The 25,067-nt window shown below is 38.5% G+C and overlaps 1 protein-coding gene across 8 annotated transcripts in view; it reads left to right on the plus strand.

The window, feature by feature from the left end:
* Positions 1-25,067, plus strand: part of Ate1 (arginyltransferase 1) — a 132,772-nt gene that overhangs the window by 93,816 nt on the left and 13,889 nt on the right. For all 8 annotated transcript variants that reach the window (XM_052713366.1, XM_052713361.1, XM_052713362.1 and 5 more), the window contains one exon: positions 13,163-13,283. In XM_052713366.1, coding sequence (XP_052569326.1) covers positions 13,163-13,283 — 121 coding nt within the window. The remainder of the gene's footprint in view (positions 1-13,162; positions 13,284-25,067) is intronic.

Genomic DNA, 25,067 nt, shown 5'->3' on the forward strand with positions numbered 1-25,067 from the left:
AGAATTACACTTTCTCACATCTGGAAGTTGTAGATTTCAGATTCAATTGTATCCATGCTTGCCCCACAAATGTGATAAATAATAATTATTCTGTTTTGATTTCTGCAAGCTCTTATTGGATGGAAAGGTGATGATTGGCTCTTTAAGTTTTAGGAAAATGTATTTTGGTGTGTGAAGTCCAAGGTGGATATCATAGACAGGGTAGTCATTGAAATTTTACCTTTATATATATTATATAAATATAAATAACTGCAGTGGATTCCAAAGAAAGAAAAATTAAACACTTTTTTATTTAGTGCCTTCGTATTCTATACTTGTACTCCTGCTGTTGGGAGTCCCACAAAAGGACCAAGCTACACAACTGTGACATACACAGAGGGCCTAGGTTAGTCCCATGCAGGCTCCCTGGTTGTCAGTTCAGTCTCTGTGAGCCTCAGTGAGCCCAGGTTAGTTGATTCTGTGAGTTTTCTTGTGATGTCCTTGACCATTTTGGCTCCTACAATCCTTTCTTACCCCCACTCCCCTCAGGATTCCCCAAATTCCACCTAATGTTTGGCTGTGGGTCTGCATCTGTTTTCATCAGTTGCTGGATGACACCACTCTAATGACAATTGGGGTAGGCACCAATCTGGTCACAGGAGATGGCCAATTCAGGCTACATATCTGCTGTTGCTAGGAATCTTAGCTGGGGTCATTCTTATAGATTTCCTGGCAGATTCCCTTGTGTGTAGTCAGACGTTTCTCTCCCACCCGCCTGTTCCCAAATACTTGGCAGGTATTTCCAAATAATTGACTGGAAGGCTTAATATTACTTATAAATGCTTGGCTAATAGCTCAGGCTTATTTCTAACTAGCTCTTAAATTTTAAGTTAGCCTATATTCCTTTATTAGCATGGCACGTTTATCTCCTGCCCCTCTGCGTCTGGCTGGTGACTCCTCACTCTGCCCTTCTCTTTCCTATCATCCTTAGTTTGGTCACCCTGCCTATACTTCCTACCTAGCTACTGGCCAATCAGCATTTTATTAAACCAATTTGAGTGACAGATCTTTACAGTGTACAAAAGGATTATTCCACAGCATTTGTGCCAGGTTTTTACCTGACCATGAAATGCTCCCCACTTTCAGTAGTCTCTTTCAATATTCTCCCCCTTGCCCACCTCCCAACCTAGTTGGGTGTTTTTTTAGATTATTGATCAATGAGGAGAGCCTAGGTACATGGTGCTATCTCTGGGCTGGTGGTTCTACATTCTATATGAAAGCAGGCTGAGCAAGCCATGATGACTAACTAAGAATGTCTTACCTAGTCTTGGCAAAATTTGGCAGTCACCTTGTTTTGTGTCCTGCTCATCCAGTTTGGACAGCATGCTATCAGCAATCAAGACAAGGACAGTTTCTTGCTCAGTGGTTAACTTTGCCACAATGAAAACCAACTCCATATGGAGGTTCTTTGATGCCCAATATCCTTTTTTGAAGTAAATTGGTGCTGCCAGGAGGGGACATATCTCACTGTCATGAAAAGCCTTATGTTATTAAAACATCTTAAATGCCATATTCTGTAGGTCTCTGAAATATTTGAAGACCATTTATCTAAAATATATCTCTGACCTTGAAAACATACCTAACATGCCCACGAATTTAATTGTTATAGATGACTAACTACTAACCTTCATTTTTTAATTATCCTAAACAGTTTGTAATAATAGCTTTCAAGGACTAGAACTTTATATTACATTTTTAAATGAGCTACATAGTACATAGGCACAATACCTTAAACAAGAGTAGAAACATATATATGTAGTATAACAAAAATAACCTTAAATTTGTATCAATATACAAAAATCCATACCACTGTAAAACATTTGAGATTAATAGTTACTTTTTAGTTTAAAAGTAGATTCAATAATCTACCCTTTTATCCTATCATTCCTGTATCCCCCTTTTTTATGTTTTTAGAAAAAGATCCCCAAATCTAACCTCCTTTGTTTAGTTTTCCTCCCCGACCATGACCAATAACAACTTGCAACCAACCCCCTAAACAATGACAAACATCCATAACCCACAAAACAACCAAAAACCATCCACCCTACCTCTCGGGAATGTGGGCATTGTGTTCTCTAGACTGCTTCCTGTTTTCTGTGGGTGATGGCATCTTTTGGGGACCCTGAGAAAATTGGGATAATGTTCAAGTTCTGGGAGAGCTGGCTGTATCATTTGTTGTTCAATCTCTGCGTACTGGAAAGTAGAAGGCTTATAAGAAGTCCTGGCTGGAGTAGTCTGTGAGGCTGGACCATTTCAGCTAGCCACTTTAAAGTTGTTCTGGATACCCATTGTTGAAGAAACTGCAATAGAAGCATTCTGAGAGGCTGGATCACTTGGGCTACTTGTCTGCATTGATGGCTGGTCTTTTTTTTTTTCTGAAAACACAAACTTTTAAAGGTAACTTTCATATCTGCAGTCACACAAGTATGGAATGTATGGTGTGCACAAATCAGCTAAAGATGATTTTCTGCTCTTTGTTTGAGCAGGTTAAAAGGCATCTTTCAGCTTTATAAGTTTGTTTGGGCTGTATAATCAAATTGTAATATAAGTCTCCATCTGTGCCCTATGAAATGATGGCATGTAATAATAAGTCATGAGGACTCTGTAGCTAGCAAGATTTATCATGTCTCATCCAGTCTCAGAGCTGTTTCCATAGTAGAGGAATCAGCATATATATCACCTGTCTTGTAGTTTTTCTTGGTTTCTTCCTTCATGTCTGTAGCCAAGATTTTCAGGAGATCTCCTTCAGTCAAATCTGACCTTTATTAATTTTGAAGGAATCTATAGCTTTTTGTTTTCCGTGGAAACAAAAGCATAACCTGTCTCACAAGGCAACACATTTTCTGACTTACATTCTAAAGTTAAGACATCCATAAAATATATAGGTTGGTTTAATTCAGTAGTTTTTTCCACAATCCACTCTCTCAGCAGCATTTGTCGTTTGCTCATTAGCATTCAAAAAATTCAAAGTTAACAATGCATCCAGACACCCTTTGTGTTTCCCATCCTTATGTGGCTTTTTCTTTTTATATTACTTTACTCTTTCTTTAAAGATTTTATTATTTTAAACTATTTTTTGCTATGACTGTCTATACCCATTTTTCTTTTTATTTTTTAAGCACATTTCAAGCATACTATACCTGTTCAGAGGTTTTCTCTGTCTGGACTTGGCTCTCTGTGTGTTTGCAGCATTAGTCTGAGCGCATGAGCCAGACCTTAAACTGCTAGGCTATCATTGCCAAGTGGCTAGTTTATCACATGGCACTGGAGGCTGGCTCCACCCTTTCTAGTCATCAGGCAGCATTGGGAGCCATGCCTAATCATCCTAGCTCTGGGAAACTGGTGTTTGTGGTGCTGCTGCTGCAGGCAGGTGTTTGTGCCCAGGGCTCTATGAAGCCAGAGAACTTTGAGAACTTTTCTCAGCTTTCTCAGGCCCTCTGTGGATTTTTGTTCTGCACATTGGGCACCAGTTGTAACAAGCTTTCTTGTCAGACTTTCTTGAACCGCTGCCCCCAAAAATGACACAGAGACATATTATTAATTATGAAAGCTTGGCCTTTAACTTAGGCTTGTTCCCAACTAGCTCTTAAAACTTAAATTAACCTGTTTCTTTTGGTCTATGTTCTGTCACATGGCTTTTTATGTTTCCTTCATTCTGTATGTCTGATTCCTCAGTGTCTCACTTGTGTCTCCCATGTACCTAGATTCTTCTCCAGTTCCTCTCTCTTTCCAGAAATCCTGCCTGTTCTCTCCTGCCTAGGTATTGGCCATTTAGCTCTTTATTAAACCAATCACAGCAATACATCATCACACAGTTCCCTAGAGAATTGAACCTTGGTTTGTTGCTGGTAGCTTAGGAGGAGGGCTAGACATTGTTTATGTCTCCATGGAAGGGATTTTAGTGACAGTAGTGAAGTGGGAGAATCCAAAAAGGTCTTAGTAAAGAAAAAGTACATGGTAGTTGGATTTGGTTTCAGAAGCGAATAGGCTTTCATACTAAATGGGAGGGCACCAGATAGCAGCTAGCCAGTACCCAACTATGAGTGCCCTTGGGCTGGTGTGTCCCAGGTGAGAGGCTAGTTGGAAACCTTATTTAATGCCATGTGCTCAGATGCATCCCTGATTTATGTGAGGAGCTCTGACTGGAGGTCTGGATTCGTATGTACCCTGTGGATGTTCCTTAGGGATTATGTGTGACTTCCTTAGGGAACATGTGAACAATACGAATTACTTTATAGACATCTAGGCAGATTGTGTTGTGATAAATAAAATTGAGGCTCTTCAGTTTGTGGTGGGTTTTCATCTTGTATAATTCTTACCAGCTTTAAGTAATATCACAGTTCTCACATAAACACCTTCAAGCACTTTACTTTAAAAAGAAATTGTCCCACTTTGCTGTGGATACTGGGGAGCCAGTAAAGGGCTGCAGGCAAGGATCCACACGGCCTGGCCCTGTTGGTTGCAGTAGGAGAATGGACTTGAGAACTTGAAAGTCTCCTCACTGCTGGCCACATGACGGTGGCTTCTTTGAGGTAGTGGAGACCAAGGGCCATTGGGTGCTATTTCTTAGGCCTGAAAAAGCAGATAAACACCTGAATGAACTCTGTTCCCCAGCATGGTGAATCAGTTCCCCACCCTGGCCCCTCTCGTGTATCTTTAACAGAAAATAAAGCTTTGAATTTTACTTTTTTCTCTGAATATTATTTTCTTTGTCCTGATTCATTCATTTTTTTCCTTATCCTTTTCAACTTGTGACCCTTCAGTTAAAATTAAATTTGCACTGTAAGTTGACTCTCTGAATCTTTTCTTCACAAGCTTCCTTTGTATTTTCCAGAAGAAAAAGGATTAAACTCAGGGTTTCCAAAGTAAAAGCAAAGATTGTGATTAAAACTGAATTAGAATCTTTATTCTCTATTATTTGCCAATAGCAAAATAAATAGCCCAGTCTTAAAGCAGCTTTAAAGTTAGTCCTGGAGCCTTTGAGAACCCTTGGATTTTAATTAAAGAACCACAAAATACCATTACTTTCTGTTTGTCAGGGGAAAAAAAATATGTATTTTTAAAATTTCAAAGCTTAGTCTAGCAGCACATGGAGTCCATCTGTTGGTGTTCAGAATTGGGGTGCACAAATGGATTCAGATGTTTAGGCCTTTTGTCTGTACTGGCCCCAGCACACTCACCATCTGAGTGTGGCACAACCACAGTTCTTGAGAACAGAGCAGCTCGAGTTACGTCTAAAGCACTCTCTTGGGGACTGATAAAGTCAATCTCTGTTTATGTAACAAAGTCAGGAGCAAGGGTCTGCTGCAATGCTCTGAGGACGGGATTCCACTGGTGTTGTCTTTCAGGGAAGGGACTGGGTTTAATAAGCCTGAATTCTGACCTGAGGGGCAGGCTGTGCAGGGCAGCCCACTCTAGTGGGTCGTTTTGAAATATTTTTGCTTAGGTAGTGTTAGAGCAATTGGTTTTAGTAAAGTCAATAGGTGTATTATGGAAAATGGGATAGTGATACATTTTACCTGATAAAAGACTAAAATGTCTGAGACCTCTTTTGTGTACATTGCCACTGGTATTCAGCAGGGGCAGGGGAGTGAGTGGTTTGTGCATGTTCAGTGAGTTCATCTTTTTTATATACTTAAATTTCAATTTAACTTGAACTTTCAAAACAGACTCTGCCAGTTTAGCCTGTTCTCAAATGCTCATGAAATCCTTCCCATTTCACAAAATATTGACCAAGTATTCTTGAGAGTAAAATCTCATAAAGGTCTTTGGTTTGGGACCAGAGTTCAAAGGAAAGTCCGTTTGGTTTTGATTTGAAAACTGTAAAAACAAAATACCCTCAAAATGGCAGGGTGTGAATTGGTAACTTCAATTTTATTACAATCTGCCAAGCCCATCCCCAGATGTTTCCAATTAAAAGCCAAGAATGTAACTTGGGTGAATATCATATGAAAGCATTTCTTTACTTTTCTGATTTTTTTTTCTGAGAAAAATAACAAAGTCTCAAATCCTTTAACTTTAATTAAAGAAATAACTTCTCATTTAAATGTTTGAACTTTCATAAAGAAAAATGCAACAATCAAAGAGGATTTTTACATCTCAGTTTTGCAAGCGCTCGTGGCCCCCAAATATATAAGGGTTCACATACTTCATCTTCCAAAGGCCAAAAAGAAAAATTTGAAAAGATGTTAAAGCCTTTAGAAATTAAAATGCTGTATTTCTGGATTTAGTTTACAATCAAAGAATAGTTCTTTTAACATTGTAGATTGTTTAAAGAAGAGTGTTCACTCATTTTATTGCTTTGTTTTGGATTGTTTAGGGCATTTTCCATTATAATGTAAAGACTACAACCTTCTTTGATTTTTTTTTTTTTTTTTGATCAATTGTGTATTCAGTTGTAAGCAGTGCTTTGATGGGAATCTGGGAAGACAGGAGATGAAACAAGATGAAAGAAAGCATAATGCCATTTTAAAGCCCCAAATTTCATGATATTTCCCCAGATAATACCAGATTATATATGGATCCATTCATGAGCTTGAAGCTTGCTTCAAATGTGTCAGTCTGTGTTAAGAGGAAAGTTAGTGGCAAAGAATTTGACTGTATGGAAATTTTTATATTTTTCAGAGAGAAGATGGAGTTATTCTTAATAACTAATTCAACATTAACATTTTAAATGGAAAGCTAATGATAAATTTGGTTTTGAAGCTTGCTTGGACCATGAAGACACAGGACCACATAACTAGCTGTAAAGATGAAACAGTTGTTTCACTTTTCATCTCCTATTTGATGGAATTTTGATGTACATAGATTTGGAATGCCAGAGAGAGACAGTGATGCAGGTCTTCGATCTGTATTTGCTGTTGGTGAGGACTTGTCACTGACTCCCCTCCCCAGGATGCTACTTAGCCTTTAAGACATAATGCTTAGGGACCTTTGCTGCTGCTCCAGAGAAAGCTGGGCCTTTAGCCTTTGAGTTTCACCAGCAGCTTGTGTACAGTCCTCATTCTTTTCAGTACAACTGTTGGGCCACTGTCCAGCAAGTCACTGGACACAGCTGCCTCCTCTTTTCCTCATAGGTGGGGAACATATGGGAAGACTCAGCTTATCTTCTTTTGTTGAATGCCAAGTGCATGTATTGAACTGGCTTTGAGTTTTAGACCTAGAGGGTATTTTGTAAATTATGTGGGAAAATTGTGAATAATTTTAGATTAAGCTATGGAATGACAAAGGAAACGTAGCTTGTCACTGACATTGCATGATTGTAGCTAGAGAGTTTTCTCTCTAGGTCCCGCCAAGCCCCGGCAGCAGACTTATAAAATAAGCACACAGACGCTTATATTATTTACAGACTGTATGGCCTAATGGCTCAGGCTTCTTGCTAACTATTCTTATATCTTAAATCAACTCATATCTATTAGCCTATAAGTTGCCACGTGGCTCGTGGCTTACCAGTACCTTACATCTCGCTTGTCATGGCAGCATCTGGCAGCATCTCTGACTCAGCCTTCTATTTCCCAGAATTCTCTTCTCTCTTTGTCCCGCCTATACTTCCTGCCTGGCTACTGGCCAATCAGTGTTTTATTTATTAACCAATCAGAGCAACACATTTAACATACAGAACATCCCACAGCACATGATCTTGCTGTTTTATTTCTACAATAGTAATGTCTGAGATCTGGAAATGTAGCTCAGGGGTAGAGTGCTTGTCTTAGCAATGCATCGGTCCTGGGTTTAGTCCCTAGTATTTTGCCTCCACCACCAAAAAGAAAGAATGCCATTTTCGCTACTTTTAAAATTGTCACAAGATTTGATTCAGATAATATGAGGATTATGCTCTTTAAATTTTATTATTTTATGTGTATAGGTGTTTGCCTACTGTATGTCTTGCACCATGTGTATGCCTGGGGCCTGTGGAGGTCAGAAGAGGGTGTTGGATCCTCTGGAAATGGAGTTATAGACAGTTGTGAACTTCCATGTGGGTGCTGAGAATTGAACCCAGGTCCTCTGAAATTTCAGCAAGTGCTTTTAACCATTAAGCTGTCTCTTCAGCCTGAGGATTGTGCTCTTAGCCAACACAGGGAGAAAACATTACCATCTTTACCAACAAAAATGAAGAGGCTCTTCCTCAAGTTGCATGTTACCCCCTCCCTCTGTTGTCTTCATTTAAGTGAAGCTTAATAGGAAAAGCCATGCTCTTCTTTGAAAAGAAAATGCAAGGTTTTTAAAAAATAAATGCTTTGAGAGGAAAAGTGAAATTGACAGGAGCGGGTAGTTTCTAACTTCGTTGAATATGAAACCTCTTTAATTTCAGTGACGTTTATAGACCCTGTCATGATAGTGAACTTTAGCCTTTCAGCATTTGGGCGTTCTAAAGGGAAAGAAGCTAGTTTTATACAATACAGGGATGGTAGAGCTGCATCCATAGTATGAATTCAACAAATACTGATTGACTCCTGCATGTCATATTAGTACATAAAGCAGGACACCCACTGTGTTTATAAAAAAGAAAGGTGGAATGTGGTGTTGGATTCATTGTTTACTAAACATCAATGATAAGCTCAGGCTGAAAATAAAATCTCTGACCCTGAATTATAACAAAAAGTTCTAGATAGGTACAGATTGACAAAAACAAACAAGAGTGTTGATACGGCCTACAGGTGCAAAATAGTAAGAAGGATTGATGGGCTTCATTGAGAGTGTGACATTGAGAAAAACTTAAAGTAGATAAGATTGAGCTTGATGGTGAAGGACTGTAATTCCAGCTACTCAAGAGCATGAAACAGGAGGGTTCCAAGTTCAAGGCTTCCCAGTACAATTTAGTGAGACCCTGTTGCATAATAATTTAAAAATAAAGAAAAAAGAAGGCCAGGAATTTAATGTAGTTCCTTAGTACAGGGTTTATATAACATGCGTAAAGGTCTTGGGTTTAGTCCCTTCTACTATATACACACAGACAACAACAACAACAACAACAACATCAATAACAAAAAACAGGCTAAGAATGACTCAGTCCAGAGAGACACATTGAGAAGCCCTGAGGTGTACACAGGTCTTCATGTTCCAGGGGCTACAAAGAAACCAGTGTGTAGCCTAACTGACATGATGCAGTTGCAGAAAACCAGGATCATCTAGGGCCTTGTAGACTGTGCCACAGGCTCTGCTGCAGATCAAGCATACATGGAAATAAAATATGCCTGGCAGTATGAGAAAATAATACACTATTTATTTTTGGGTTTTTTGGTTTTTCGAGACAGGGTTTCTCTGTGTAGCTTTCCGCCTTTCCTGGAACTCGCTTTGTAGACTAGGCTGGCCTCAAACTCACAGAGATCCGCCTGCTTCTGCCTCCCGAGTGCTGGGATTAAAGGCGTGTGCCACCACTGCCCAGCTACTATTTATTTTTAGCTACATTTTTTTTTTAACATTTTGGACAGGGGTTGGGGGCGGGGTGGGATTCATGCATGCCGTAGTATGTGTGTAGAAGTCAGAGAACAATTTGTGAATGTTGGTTGTCTCCTTCCACCATGTGGATTCTAGGATGCACTCAGGCCACCAGGCTTGGTGGTGAGCTCTGTTACCCACTTTCAGGCCTTCCATTATTTTTTTAAGTGTTCTAGATTTTTTTAAACTTATTTATTATGTATACAGTGTTCTTCAGGCCAGAAGAGGGGACCATATATCATTACAGATGGTTGTGAACCACCATGTGGATGCTAGGAATTGAACTCAGGATCTCTGGAAGAGCAGTCAGTGCTCTTAACCGCTAAGCCATCTCTTCAGGCCCCAGGCCTTCCATTTTTAAATGGATTGCCTATACACTGTGGGAGGGTAAGGCATTGGGGGCTCATGAATCTAAGGTTTATTTAGGATTTGATAGAAATGTACAGGGATGATGGCTGTACAGCTTTGAAAAAGTAAAGAAACAGTGGACTCTTTGATAATGGGGGAGATTTTGATCGTTTATGAATCCCTTCAGTACGAATATGACAAAATTGATGCTTAGAGCTTGCTAGAATCATTTCTTGCTGCTGCTTCATGTCATCAGACACTTTTTTTGCCTTTAGAAATTCAGATTTCTAACTAGATATGTCTTAACTGGAGGAAACTGCCTAAGTGCTGTTTGCTGTGTTTCACTGGAAGTAGTAAGATATCAGTTTATTTTAAAGTTTATTGTTACTGACAGATTACTGCCATACTTTACATACTCTGCATACATGTTGAGTAGGATGTGAAAGTGAGATAGTTTTTTTTAATTATTCTATGTTTATCGGTATTTTGCCTATGTATATGTCTCTGCCTGTGGAGGCCAGAGAGGGTGTTGGACCCCCAGAACTAGAGTTGCAGATAATTGTGAGCCACCACACGGGTGCTGGACATTGATCTCAGGTCCTCTAGAAGAGCAGCAAGTGCTCTTAACCACCGAGCCAACACTCCAGCCACAATGATGAGATATTTTAACCCCTGGTTATCAAAAAGTGAATATAGTTTTTAGGCTGAATTCTGGTTATTTTGCTAGACTAATATTTTTTACATAATTTATTTGGTGGCTCTTTGATAGGGTGGAAAATCAGACCAATATGGTAATGATCTTCAAATTATGGTCTAAAGCACGCAAGTGAGAAGAATGCCTTTGTTCATTGCATTGACCAAAACCAAAGCAAACAGTCCCCCTTCCAGAAGACAGTCTTTTTTAATAGATGTGGAGCAGAAAATGTATTCAGCTAGGGTTCGGAGGATTTGTCCTTGCACAGTGTTTTAACTAACATTTTCTAAACTCTTACTCTATGACAACCTAGTAAAATTGACTGAAATATTATATAGCCATGTTGTAATCTCTCTCGTTTTCCAAGTAGCCTTAAGCAGTTCTCACTAAAAAGACAATTACTGAGTATTACAGCTCTATTTGGAGTAAAATAGGAACTCTTCTGTAGCAACCCGAACTCTGGTCACTTCTCTTCTGAACTCTTTGTCATTTTGAAAGAACTCCTCAAAAAGCTGTGGAATAAGCTGTCAAAGATGTTACATTTTCAAAATTCTGACTACTTCAGAAAGCTGTGGTAACTCACATTTCTCATTTACCCAAAAGTCAGCACCCTAGGAAAGAATTAATCTGCTTTTACTCCATTGTTCAATCTGAATGAGTATACTTAGAGGTTGATTAAATATTTTTTCTTTTGACCCCGGGAAAGTATGTCCAAATCCTTAAGTAATTACATTCTTAATACAAATATCTCTCGTTTTTCTTACAATAGGGCACAGGCAGGGTAGCTTTCACATCCCTGTGGTTTTCGTTTGTGTGATGGTGACTCTGAATTGAGCTCTAAACACTTCAGTCACATAACTTAACCAGCTTAGTTTAGAAAGCACAATATTTCACAGTAGTTTATTCCATAAAACTGCATTCTTTGATGGCTTGAGAGAATATTTGAAGTATTGAAAAAAGCTTATACTTTGGAGAATAGTGTTTAATTGGCAAATTTGATTTCAAATGATATGAAGAATTTAAAATGTATTTCTGATTGTTTAAGCATTAAAAGTAAATGTAGAACTCTGATATGAGTGACTGTGACCTTCAAAGAACGTTGTGAGAACCCAGGTGCTTTGAGGACTTGTGCCTGTCACACATAGTTTCTGTGGACCCAAAGTGGGTGCAACTTGGTCACTCCAGTGGGCTCATTGCCAGTTATCTAAAAGCATGAATTTGTCACCTTCTTGTGGCGGTACCTGCTGCCTCACTGAGTCTTAGTCAGGCTTGTTAGATTCAGACCCTCGTTCCGGGTGTTTGTTCATGAATCTGTGTGTACGTAAGGACTGTGCTTAAAGGGAAAGTCCATTATTTCAGCCTTCAGGACTCCGAGCCACGTGAGGTCTGATTACCCTCACTCCCAATGTTTGCCTTGACTCCACCTCAAGTTAGAGAATAGGGTTGTTTGGACAGTTGGGATTTTCATTGTTATTTTAACACACTTTTCTCACTAGATATTCTTGGGGGTTCTCAAATGTTCTTGCACTACATGAAAATATGCTCTTCAATTTTTATTCGTTTTTAAAATCATGTTGGTTGTATTTTTGCGCCAGATTGAGCATTCTAGGATAATAAAGCAAAATGGAGAAGATTCTGCAAATAGAGTGATGAGAGATTAGATTTACCAAAGAGTAAAACATAACATGAAATTTTAGTATTGAAAACTATGTGGCCCTGGCACATGACAAGCTGAGAACTCAGTATATATAGGAATTTAGCAAGGGACACTTTTAGTCAGTAGGGAAGTGAAGAGTACTCAAAAAATCATGTTGAGGCCATTGAGTAAATACAAGAGAAATTAGGTTGGATTGTTCCTTATATTAAAGTAATTTCTTACACTGGATAGTAAAAAAATTAAAACACTAGATTTTAACTTGTATATCAAATTTGAATTTAAATATTCAGACATTTGGAATTTTGAACAAGTTCAGAGAACATAAAAGCTTTGGTTTTCTGAAAAAATTCACTAATGCTTTTTACAGTTTGTATCATTCTTTCTTAATTATGTATTATCCATAAATGAATGATTTATTTACTTCAGCAAATATTGTATAGTGTTGCACACTTGAAGTATGTAACTGATCTACATATTTTTCTGAAATAGAATTTTTTAAGTTATATTATTACAGAAGTTTTGTTAGAATTTCTTTTTTTTAAGCTTTTTATTGTATATTCACTAGTTTGTTAGTAGATGTATATTACTAGGACTTTTTAAGACATTTGCATGGACTGAATATTATCAGCCTTGAGTCTATAAACTAAAAAATTAGTGACTGAGGACAGTAAAGTTCCACTTTTGAAAACAAGTTTGCTTATCTGGCTTTGTATGGTTCTCTAATATATGCAAAGAAGCTTCGCTCTGTTCCTCACTAGCTTTTCAAAGAACTTCCATTTCTTCCAAAAGAGGAAAAACTTCACTTCTAAATCAGTATAGCCTGCTAAATGTTGATGTGTCACTGTTAGAGAGCCTTGCATTACATATGTGTTCTCTAAACATGGCAAAGCTTTCCTGTCACCATACCTTTTCTTGCCCCATGGAGCCTCAGAACTCAGGAGTTAGTGTTTGTAATATCTGTGCCTTTTGTCTTCACCTCTTTTTAGGGTCAGTATAGACCTTCTGATTTGCTGTGTCCTGAGACGTATGTCTGGGTGCCCATTGAGCAGTGCCTCCCTTCTCTTGACAACTCCAAGTACTGCCGTTTCAACCAGGACCCACAAGCAGGTATGTCTAGAGCAGAGCCCAGCTGGACATCTTTATTCTTTTTGTGGCTCTTCGTAGTTTTTAATATAGTGTACACTGTGTGCAAATATCACGTACGTGTGTGTGTGTGTGTGTGTGTGTGTGTGTGTGTGTGTGTGTGTGTGTGTGTGTGTAAGAGAGAGAGAGAGACAGAGAGATGTAGGGAAGACAAGACATACAGTAAAGAAAAGACATGTGCTCTTGCTGCTTGTTGCCTGTGTTTTTCCTGTTGGATTAGTTTTCACATGCTTTGAGGGCTGTTGTCTTTTATCTTTTATTCTTTAACAGTTATCGCAATATAAAAATTATCTACTAGTTTGCTTATTTGACCAATGTAAAGACAGAAATGTTGAGCAATTGAACTAAGTGAGGTTGTAGAACAGTGTTGTGGGGATAATTGTATGAAGTTTTTGTGCTGACACTTTCTTCTTATATCTGGTATGTCTCCTTTTCTACACTGTCTTCCACTCCCTGCCTAGAATAGCCTCCACACATTTTGTTACTATTAGTCTCTGTATTAGTATATATAGACACTAAAAGAATAGCCCCAAGTTAAGACCCTGATTTCATGACCAATAGGTATACTATGTGCTTTTAGGCAACCAAGAAGCTTCCCTGCTTTCAGATTCCTTACTTATTATTAGGATAAAAATAAAGCTGGGCGGTGGTGGCGCATGCCTTTAATCCAAGCACTCTGGAGGCAGAGCCAGGCAGATCTCTGTGAGTTCGAGGCCAGCCAGGTCTACAGAGTAGGTTCCAGGAAAGGCTCCAAAGCTACACAGAGAAACCCTGTCTCGAAAAACCAAAAAAAAAAAAAAAAAGGTGTCAGGTGTGGTGGCATATGCCCAGAACCCTAGCAATTGTCAGTTAAAGGCAGGAGAGTCACTCATTCAGGGTCAGCCTCAGCTGTCTTGTGTATTTGGGATGAGCCTGAGCAACATGAGACCTTGTCTGAAACAAAACAAAAGATAATAATAGGACCTCCATGCTTGATCAAAGTATTGTATGTATGTACAAAAATGCCATAATGAAACTATTGTATACAGTTAATATATGTTAATAAGAATATGGTAAGACCTACCTTATTGAGTTATAACGAGAGGAAAATCAGACCCAGTATTAAGAATTGCCCCTGTTGTTTTGGTTTTGTTAGCCAAATTAGGATGTTGCATCAGATTTATGCCAGAGGCTTTTGTCAGCATTTATTTCCATTTGTTCTGCCCATTCTCTCTGAGGAAAAAGAAAAAAAAATTGTGTGTCCTGTTTACCTCCCTGGAATCTGAGTACCACTCAAAGTGTAAAACACCTCATGTCTACAGGGCGTCGAACCATGGCTTTTTTAAGTTGGCACAAGTTGGATGCTCTTGAGATGGCTTATATTATGCCACTGTGTGCAGCTTCCCCAGACTGAAGTCCTTTGGTGTTCCAAATTGTGCTTACTTGCTTTGAGTCTTCCCAGAGTCTGCCACTGAGATGATGCTTGAGCAGACTTCATTAGAATCCAGAAGGAAGGAAGGAAATGCAAAGCCCTGCAGAGGGGAATGAGTAAATGAAAGTCAAATGTGAATGAGGGGGCGAAGAAAGAAGTGCACTCATTTCTCACTTCTGAGATGACCAGTTTTTCCTCACCAGCAGGTTGGGTTTTTTTATGAAATTGGTATATGTAATATATTTTGTTACCTTGAAAAGCTGATATGAAATCATGAGTGAAACAGCTTATCCATGGTAGTACCTTAGAATCTGAAGAGTGACCCCAGGGGCCCAGCTGTCTCATTTGCCAGGCACTCTAGCTTCACCCCAGGTTTTCTAGCCAGAATTTAAATCCCACACCTTCAATTGTTAATCAGAATGGGATTATTTCATTCTAAGTTATACTTTACTGATCAAACAGATAATGTTGCTTTAAAACAAACATTGAATTTGTCAGTCAGCTTTGGTGTGAGGTCCATAGCCAAAGGCAATCGTGTTCAAGAGGAAAGCCCATAATTACCCACTGTCCATGCCTTAAAAAACACTTTCCTCTTTGCCTTCCTCCAGGTCAGTAGCTTATGATGAAAGCTGCTGACCATCTTGTTGAATTATTTCATATTCACTAAATAAGAATAGTACTGTGTTCTTAAATTTGTTTCTGGCTCTCAAACTTAAGACACAACTTTACTTCCTCTCTTTCTTAAATCTAGTTTAAAGGTTACTTGGAAATGCAAGAGACTATAGGTTCTCCATGTTTTGTGAAGTTGAAAAGGTGACTGAGTCATTTCCATGCATGAGAATGAGATGGGCATGCAAGTAAATACTCATTGAGTTTATAGATTTTAAAATGCCTTTCCCAAACAACTGCTAATAAGCATTTTATGGCAAAAACAGTTTAGTCTTGCATTACTTACTGTTCTCAAAAAGACACTTACACTGATGAGTGATGGACACATACATGTTATTTCCTGTGTTCTACTGGGTTCAGTTCCTCAGGGCAGACACTCTAGCTGTTAACTATCCATTGTTTAGAATTCATTCCAGTCTGAATAAACTTCTTTGAGAATAGTGCTTTCAAACAAATGAAGAGCACTTTCCATGTGTTGTGTCTTTGGAACTTTGAAGAGAATATTGTATAGTTTTATCAATATTGAATATCACAGTCCAGGCACTATTTGAAATCACATTTATGTCCTGTGGTTTTAGGAAATTAAAATGCAGTTACATGCTGGAATATATTGAGCCTGCTGTGAGACATGGTCATTGGAGGCTTAAATGGCAAACTGTGAGAAACTCTCCTCCTCTCTGGGGCCAGTTTTACTTTTATATGACCCAAACTCTGACTCAGAAAAAAACACAGTACCTGATGTGAGTAATATTGCTAGCCGGCCTGTTTTTTAATCACCAAGTCTTTTTCTCACCCAGATGTTCTGTGGTTCAAGTGCCTCCAGAAGGTGCCTCAGCTGATGTCATTATGCTCTGTAAAAGTGGTTTCAAGGTGCATCAGTGGTCCCTCGTCACAGAAATCTCATGTTCTCCACCCTCCGTTGCTGACTGAAATACCCACCCCAGTACTCTTGTCAGCCTCTGCTCCCCACCTCTTCCTCATCTTGGGTTTTATGAGTGTTTCATTCTCTAGCCTGTGCAGCAAACCCTTTGTTTGTTTTTACTGTGTTATGGTACTATGTGGGCAAGAGTTGACTGTCTAACTTCTAGCAACTTTAAAGAAATTCTCTTGTTGTAGACAGGTATTTTGTTTCCAATTTAGAACTTACACCTGTTCCAGTGAAATAAGTTTAGAAGCTTCTCAAATAACTTTTAAGGAAAATAATGTCCCATTGTTTTTAAAATTAGAAATTGGTTATACATAGACTTAAAATAACCCAGTACCACAGTTACACTTTGCTTTCTTAAGTATTTATATATTATTATTGTGTGTGTATGATGTGTATATGAGGTACAAATACCAAGGCATGTGTGTAGGTCAGGGACCAACTTTATAGAGCCAGTTCAGTGTCCCTTATTAGATGGACTCAGGGAATGAACTCAGGATCAGGCTTTCATGGCAAGCCCTTTACCAGCCAAACCATCGCACTATCCCATATTTTACCTTTTTTCCTTAAATCATTCCTTTAAAAATATTTTGTGGGAGCCTTTGTGGAATTTGGCTCAGATGTGGAGTGAACATGTCACTGAGTGACAGAATGCTTGCCCAGCATGCACAAGGCCCTGGGGTTAATCAGGGAAGGGGACTAAGAGCTAGAGTCAGAGGATGCAGTCTTTGCTTCAGCAGCAGAGAAAATGTCTCATGCTCTCCACTGCTTTTCCCCCTGTGAATGGATCTGTGGATGCTTTATACAGTACAACAAGGGTCATGTGTCATGCTTCTGTGGTTGCTTGTGTTAATTTTCTTTTGATTAGATAAAAGTCATTTTTGTAAGGTAAAAACTACTTGGCTATTAATTTGACCATTAAGAAAACAAATACGGGGGGGGGGGGGGGTGAGAAAAAAAAGAAAACAAATACTACTCTTATATGGCAGGCATTATCTTAACATAGACAGTTTGTTCGCACACACACACTTCGTTGAAACTTTAGCCAGTATTTTGGAGTTGATTTTTAAGCCTTGATAAACTGATTTGACTCACAGTGTTGAGCAAACAATTTGTTATTACTCAAGGGTTTACAGTCCTTGTTTCAGTGTTTTTCAGAGTGAAACTTAGGATTGAATATATATCATTTCTCAAGTATGTATTATTTCACCATCCTGTTTTTCCCCCATGTTACTCATTTGATCCTCAGACATAACATTTTATATCTACTGTTCAGTGTTTGTTGCAAAATACAGGCAAATTCATTTTTGTCAAAGGGTGAAAATACATTTTATACCAGTTTTTCTCTGTACTTTTCAAGTACTTATTTTTATTTTTATTTCTGTTTTCACTTATAATTACAGTAATGTATACCCTTTTACCATAGAGTAGTCTAAAGTTGGCTTGGTTCTATGCAGACTTTGAAATGTTGGCAAGAAATTTTCTAATTTGTCTCTAATGAGACCAAGCCATATATCATTGCTTTTGAACTTAAATTTGCTATGAAAACAATGATACTTAATTTGGACCAAGTGCTTCGTGCATTTTCCTAGGGTAGACTGTTTCTAGAACATCTTAACTCTTCCCAGAGTGGCTGGAAATCTAAACTAATATGAAGAAGCTTCATACTAGTGTGGCCCCCTGAAGCTCCAATTTGTGTTATTTTACGTTATTTCAAAGGGGGCCTCTTTTCTTTTTACTCTGTTCTTTTTTCTTCCTGGCATGACTCCCTGACATTTTTCCTACACTTCTGTAGTTCTCTAGCTATGTCCATAGAAAACCCAGCCTCGCCGGGCGGTGGTGGCACACGCCTTTAATCCCAGCACTCGGGAGGCAGAGCCAGGCGGATCTCTGTGAGTTCGAGGCCAGCCTGGGCTACCAAGTGAGTTCCAGGAAAGGCGCAAAGCTACACAGAGAAACCCTGTCTCGAAAAACCAAAAAAAAAAAAAAAAAGAAAAGAAAACCCAGCCTCACTCAGATCTTGAGTGTCTGTGGAGCAGCCAACCCAGAAAGTCTCTCTCCTGTATTCACTGATTTGTAACTGTAGGTCTGGCATCAGTTCCTGAACACTATTTATGCTCCTTCAGAAGGGTATACGAGCCAACATGTCCTCGTAATCTCTAGGAAACAATGCCTAACAAGAAAGCAAACTTGCCAAAACTTCTTTTGGGCCCCCAGAATCCTCTGCGGTGATCATTCATGACAAAGGAAGAACTGCCCTAATAGGTGCAGGGTCCAGTTGCTGTTCTTGAGGACTTCTGAGGATAAAATTGTTTTGTTTTTAAATAGTAACTTTCATTAAAAACAATGTGTGTGTGTGTGTGTGTGTGTGTCCGTCCGTCCCACAGTATGGGTCTAGCTCACCTATCTTGTGTGTTCCAGGGATTGAATATAGGTTGTCAGTATTGATAAGAAGCAACAAGTACCTTTCTTACTCAATAAGCCATGTCAGTGGCTCCCAGGTAGTTTAAAAAAAATTTTGATGCCAGCCTAACTACTCAAAGTTATAAAATAAGTGGTATTGCTTGAAGAATAGTTAATAAACAAATATTCTTTCTTGTCGGTAGCAATGGTGATGATTAGATATAGCCAGCTGGAGGTAGAACCAGTTGTACCAGACTACATGTTATAATGGAAATAGGCATCAAAGCAAGAAAATAACCTGGATATTTGGTTCAAATAATTGATAAGTCTGGGGAACTTGTGTTGATATGGAAAAAATAGACTGTTACGTTTTGTGAACAAGATTTGTTAGAAACATAGGTGAATTCATTTTTGTCTTTCTACAGTGTCACTCTACAATTATGAGTGACAACTAATTGACAAGATTTCATTGGCAACATTGTGCCAGATTCTCCCATTTTCCTTATGACCATGGCCAAGGCAAACACAGGCTCTTTTAGTACAATCTTAATTACTAATATTAACAGACAACAGTAGATTTATCTATCTACCCACCCATCCTCCCACACATACACACACACACACACCCATCTATCCATCCATCCATCCATCCATCCATCCATCCATGAATCCATGAATGGCTGGAAAATGTTAAGAGACTGCAGCAGAGTTCAAGATGTTTCAGAAGACCCCAAGGTGCAGATTCTGAGGAGTGAAATAATCAGAAGAAGGTCTTTGGAGAGGCAGCTGTGGCTGCTGTCATAGAATCCAGTGGTAAGGCTGGAGTTGAGTAGAGAGTTGAGTCCACCTGCAGAGGCAAAAGGTAAGACCAGGTCAGATGAGTGACTGGATGGATGAGGACCGCAAGTCTATACATGCAAAAAGGAAGATGGACAGATAGCAAGCAGTTCAAGTAAATTGTACCAACAGCAGGGTTGAGCCAAGCTGAAGCCTCTGGGACAGTCTGAAGTTGTCTATCCCATCTTTGATGAACTCACCAGGTGTTGCGATGACAGGTTGGTGGCTGCTGTCACCATCACAGTGTTATGTATACACCTCTTTATGGAATACAGGTGAGGAAGTTATAACACGCTTTCCTTGGTCTGGTGCGTCCCATAGGTTCTTAGACCTGATTTTTTTTTAAATGTAATTTTACAGATAGTGCTCTCCATCTGTCCATTCTGCCTCTCAGAAAGGAGCTGCTGTAAAATCGAGTTTGTCAGGGCAAGGTATAGTCTGCAGAGCCACTGCTTCACATTGTATTGTATAAGGTGTGAGCATCCCTGGGTTTGGGGATTTGTGTGGAGTCCTAGAACAAAATTCTGTAGCTGAAGTTTTCCTGTGTCTCAGCCTGCCGGCAGTCTGGACAGATCTCTCCCACTCGCGTCCCCCAAGTAATCACACAGAGGCTTATATTAATTAAAACTACTCAGCCATTAGCTCAGGCTTCCTATTGACTAGCTCTTACACTTGAAGCTCAGCCCATTTCTGTTAATCTATATGTCGCCACGTATTCCGTGGCCTTACCTGTGTGCCATTACATGCTGTTCCCTGGAGGGTGGGCTGGTGTCTCCTGACTCAGCCTTCCTCTTCCCAGAATTCTCCTTATCTACTTATCCTGCCTATACTTCCTGCCTGGCTACTGGCCAATCAGTATTTTATTACACCAGTGTACAAAAGCATTATCCCACAGCAAAGTTCTATGTGTTGAGGGATGGTAAGTGGGACTCCTGATCTTAAATTAGAGACTAAATCGCCCTAGTTTGCTTAGTTTGTGTTGTCCTTTAGTGAGGACTCTAGGAAACAACAGCAAAGGTCTTCCTATAATATTTGCATATTTGACAAAAGGTAAGGTCTTGCTGCTTGTATTTTTTATTTTAAAATGTCAATGCTCAGACATATTAAGGTAAACTTTGCCAATGACTAAGTTTTGAAGATTGTTTCAAAGCCAGTCGTGGCAGAGAATTTTAAAGCAGATTGTTGCATGTTTGTCAACTTGTTTTCGTTGAGTAAGCTTGCACATGCAGAGCATGCATGTACAGTACATGATCTGAGTTTGAGTTAAAGGTGAATCCAAGGAGGTGAGCAACAGTGCCCAGAGGTCGGACACAGAAGAAATGCAAACTGATGCAGCATGTTCCTTGGTGTCAGAAGGGGAGCCTGTGACTTTTATCATCCATGTAACTGGGTCCTGAAGGAAAACAAGTGAAGAGAGTACAGGCTGCTTATTGATGTGTTGCAGCCATCGCAGCTCTGGGGACGGAGCTGATTGAGGCAGTGAGAAATGAAGAGAAACAGGTAGATGGACACACTAACAGAAAAGCTGGAATCGGATGGACTGGGTTCTCTGCTAGAGAAACCACAGCATCCCAGAAGCTCAGCCTGTTTATTGTATGGAGTTGAACAGAAAGGTGGGGTTATTACCTACAGATATACAATGAGGTAGGGTTTATGCTATAAATGACTCAGACTTTACTCACTCAGGGCTTCCTCTGCTCCCTACATTCATGAAATCGGAGTACATCAAGGTGTCTGAGAAATGATGAAACATCAAAAAATATGGAGGACAGGTGGGAAGAGTAGCCTCGGATAAGAACAAGCTACCTTTTGGGATGAGAGGTAGGGAGAGTGCTGTGGAGGCCTAGAACTACTTTTCCTGTGTCTTTCTCTTACTAGTGCAATGGATGCTGGGAAAACAGCAGGACAAGAAATTTGAGTAGATGTGTTGAGGTAGCTACTGAAAAGTGTGGGAGACAGAGCTGACTGCCAGGCCTTGCTAAGACTGGTGTTCTTGGAATTCTGTAGATGAAGTGCTTCTTCCACAAATTGTATGCTGTGACTGTGTAGCTGCAGGGTTGAGACTTGTCTGTTACAGAGAAAAGGCAGGAATTCACAGAGATGATTGGGATGAAGAAATGGTATCTGAGTTCAAGTTGGGAAAAACTGAAGGTGGTGTGAGTAGAATAAAATGCTGAGGAATAAAGGTGAAGAATTGGAGGCCTCTGAGAACTACGTCTGTGGGTTAACTGAACAAGCTATAGAGTCAGGAATGGTGTTCCGACAAGTGCTTGCTTTTCTGATTTAGAAATATGACAAATTTGGCATTGGGATTGGGAATGTAATATAGAATTAATGTGACAGTCATTGAAGAAGATTCTGAAGTAGTCACGTTGGTGAAAGCTCAGAATGTCTGAGATTTTCATTCTGGGTACCATTTAACTACGAGTAGTAAATGACCTAAACGAAGCTCCTTTTCATTTACCAAATAGCTATGATGCTCATAAATCTGAATGAAGGTAAATGTATAGAGTGCATTATTAATAGAAAAACACCAATGCAAGCTTTTAGAAAAAGAGAATTTGAATTGACGATGATCAGCAGGGCATCTGTCTTAGTGTTTTTAAAAGTTCTCTAGTGCACACACTTGTGCATGTGTTGCTAGAGAACTGGAAAGTAGCTTGAGCCTTCCACCTGGGGTTAGATGTGCCTCTTCTAGAATGCAACTTCTTAAACTTTGGAGTGCCGACCCTATGTGGGGTCACATAACTGAATGTGGAGGTTATAAAAATTCTGGCAAAAATAAAAGTTTTTCTAACGTACAAGGTCCAAAAATTAGTTCAAAAATCAGACAAGTGGAGGTGTTTTGGCAATGCTGATCCACGTGTGTTGCAGGACTTCATGACAGCCTTTGCTCTGCACATGGCATGCTGAGCTCGGATTTGAGACTACGGTAGGTTATCAATTGCAGTTTTTTTATATGCAGAGTTTTCTGTTCTTATAAAAATTTATTTTATTAAGGAAAATAAAGACTTCACATTTTCCTATCATTATTCCTCAGCATGTATTGAATTAATGTATCTTTGAATTATATTGTTAGAATGTTTGATTTTAAAAATTGCTATTTAATTTGCTGATTTGAGTTTAATAAATTATTAAATGAATTTTGGTTTTGGAATGAGACATAATTTTCAACACTTTTTGAAGTGGCCCTAAACATACTTCTGCATTTTGTACTATATATTTATGTGAAGCTGCTTGCTGAGCATTGATAATTATAAAATCGAACTATCCATCAGCTGTGGAAAACATTGAAGACGCTTCATCAAATATTTAGCCAAGAATGAATTCTTTATGTGAAAATAAGCAAGCACATCTGATTAGTATAAAAGTTTGCTTTTGCCTTTAATTTAGTATAAAATTATATGTTTAACAAAGAATGGTTTTAAAATAAATTTCTTTATGATTTATTATTAAAAATGTCTGGCTTGTGTGTGTATTTTATATACCCATATACCTGGGACTGTATAAACATTCTTAGGTGAAACAGGATTGTGAATGGAAGCCCAGGATGGCATGAACCTTGATTTGGAAACTACACTCCACTTCCTCAGACCAACTAAGGAAGAAATAACTTGGCACAGTCCAGTACTGTTGCTTAAGCTTTGCAGTCAATCAGTATGTGAATTATTCAGTGTAGTCTAAGACTCAGAATGAGTGTTTGAGATAGTAGATAGCTAACCACAAACTTTTAACTTGTTAGCTTTAGGCCAGGAAGGCACAGCTTACTGTATTTATTCCTTATTTGGGGCATTCAACTGCTCTTCTAGTTCATTTCTGCTGAAATAGTAGCATTTGAAAGTTTGAGCTGCCTCCTTGAAAATCTTCCTCCTTATCCAGTTCTGTGACTCCTTGCCTCTCCCAGCACAAGTGCAAGTATATGGAAAGATTTAAAATTGAAACAAGTTTCAAGAAGTGAATTTACTCTCACTAGATATAATGTGCTGTTGATAAGAATGACTTTAATTTATAGGAAAGTGGATTCAAAGATTTCCTCTAGTTTAAAAATATAGTATTCAGCTCATTAAGGTAACAGTCTATTAAAGAAACTTTTGTCCTGTTTGCCAAATCTGAATGCGGATTTTACAAATCTTATTTTCAATGTATAAGGCTTTCAAATTTTAGCAATTGTTTAAATAAAAAGGACTTTTGAATAACATTTGATTGCATTTACAAGACACTAATTCAATATTTAACATTTAAAATTTTTATAAAGGTATTCAATTTCCCACTTAATTCAATTGTCTGACAAAGTATTCTTATAAACTTAATTCAATTTGTGGACACAATGAACTAAATATTTACTTAGTTTGAAATCACAGTATAAATCAATTATTTAAGCATTTCCTGTTGAAGTAATAAATCATTGTTTATATAAAAAAAACCTTCAGGAGTCTACTGTATAACTACTGGAATTAATAACTGAATTAAACAAGATTGTAGCTTATAAAATTAATATACAGAAGTCAATTGTATTAGCAGCAAACAAAAATGAATTATAAAAGAATCCTCTTAGAATAACAAAAGAATATTCATTATTTAGAATTACATGTATCAAAAGACACTCAAGACCACTACATTGAGAACTACAAAGCATTGCTTAGAGAACTAAACATGTTCTGAGTCTTGAAGACTCAGTGTTGTTAACATGACAAATGAAGTCTTGAGTAGTTCCTATTGTTGCTCTAATGGCCCAGTTCTGGCTAATAGTATTAATACATAATAGTCTTACATTCATCAACACATTCATGTGTTTATTCTCATCAACATTTTCATAATGCTTCTACCAGGTTAAAGCCTATTTACAGTGACTTTCCAGTGGTCTCCATATCCCAAAGGAGGTGGTTGTATTGTTCATGACCAAGTGCTTCCCTGTCTAATTATTTGGTCAGCCCAGGGAAGCCTGCATCTGTTAAGCCCATGAGGTCATGTCTTGATCATTGTTTATGTTCCTTTAACTCTTAAGATTATGTTCATTCTCATCTAACTTTAAAGAGAATTGAACCTGATAGAATCCTACATTGTATCATACTCATAAAATTACTCAAATTTTAGTTATTCAAATTCTGTTTGAATTTCAAGTTCCTCTCATTACATTTTTTGTTAATAACTTCCAAACTTACTTTATTCACATTCACATTGCTTATTCCTAATACCTAATCATTGCTCTGGAATAGTAGGTAACTACCAGCTCATGGAGTCTTGTTAATTTAGTGTTTTAGCTAGAAACCCAAAGATAGGTTCTTTAGATTTCACTTTAGAATTGTGACTTTCCACAGGTCACTAGCTCTCAAGCTGTTTGATTATCAGTGAAATGACTACATGAAGTTAAGGTCCTACTGTGTTTTGTGACCTCTGGATAGTTAAGAACTTGATGAGGATTGAGCTACTTTTAAACTTGGACATATTAAACAAACTCAAAATGGGTGATTCTGAATCACCTCAAATGAGCATGGACCTGATT

The sequence above is a fragment of the Peromyscus californicus genome, unplaced genomic scaffold (assembly GCF_007827085.1).
Source record: "Peromyscus californicus insignis strain IS unplaced genomic scaffold, ASM782708v3 Scaffold_4__1_contigs__length_199733344, whole genome shotgun sequence".
NCBI lineage: Eukaryota > Metazoa > Chordata > Mammalia > Rodentia > Cricetidae > Peromyscus > Peromyscus californicus.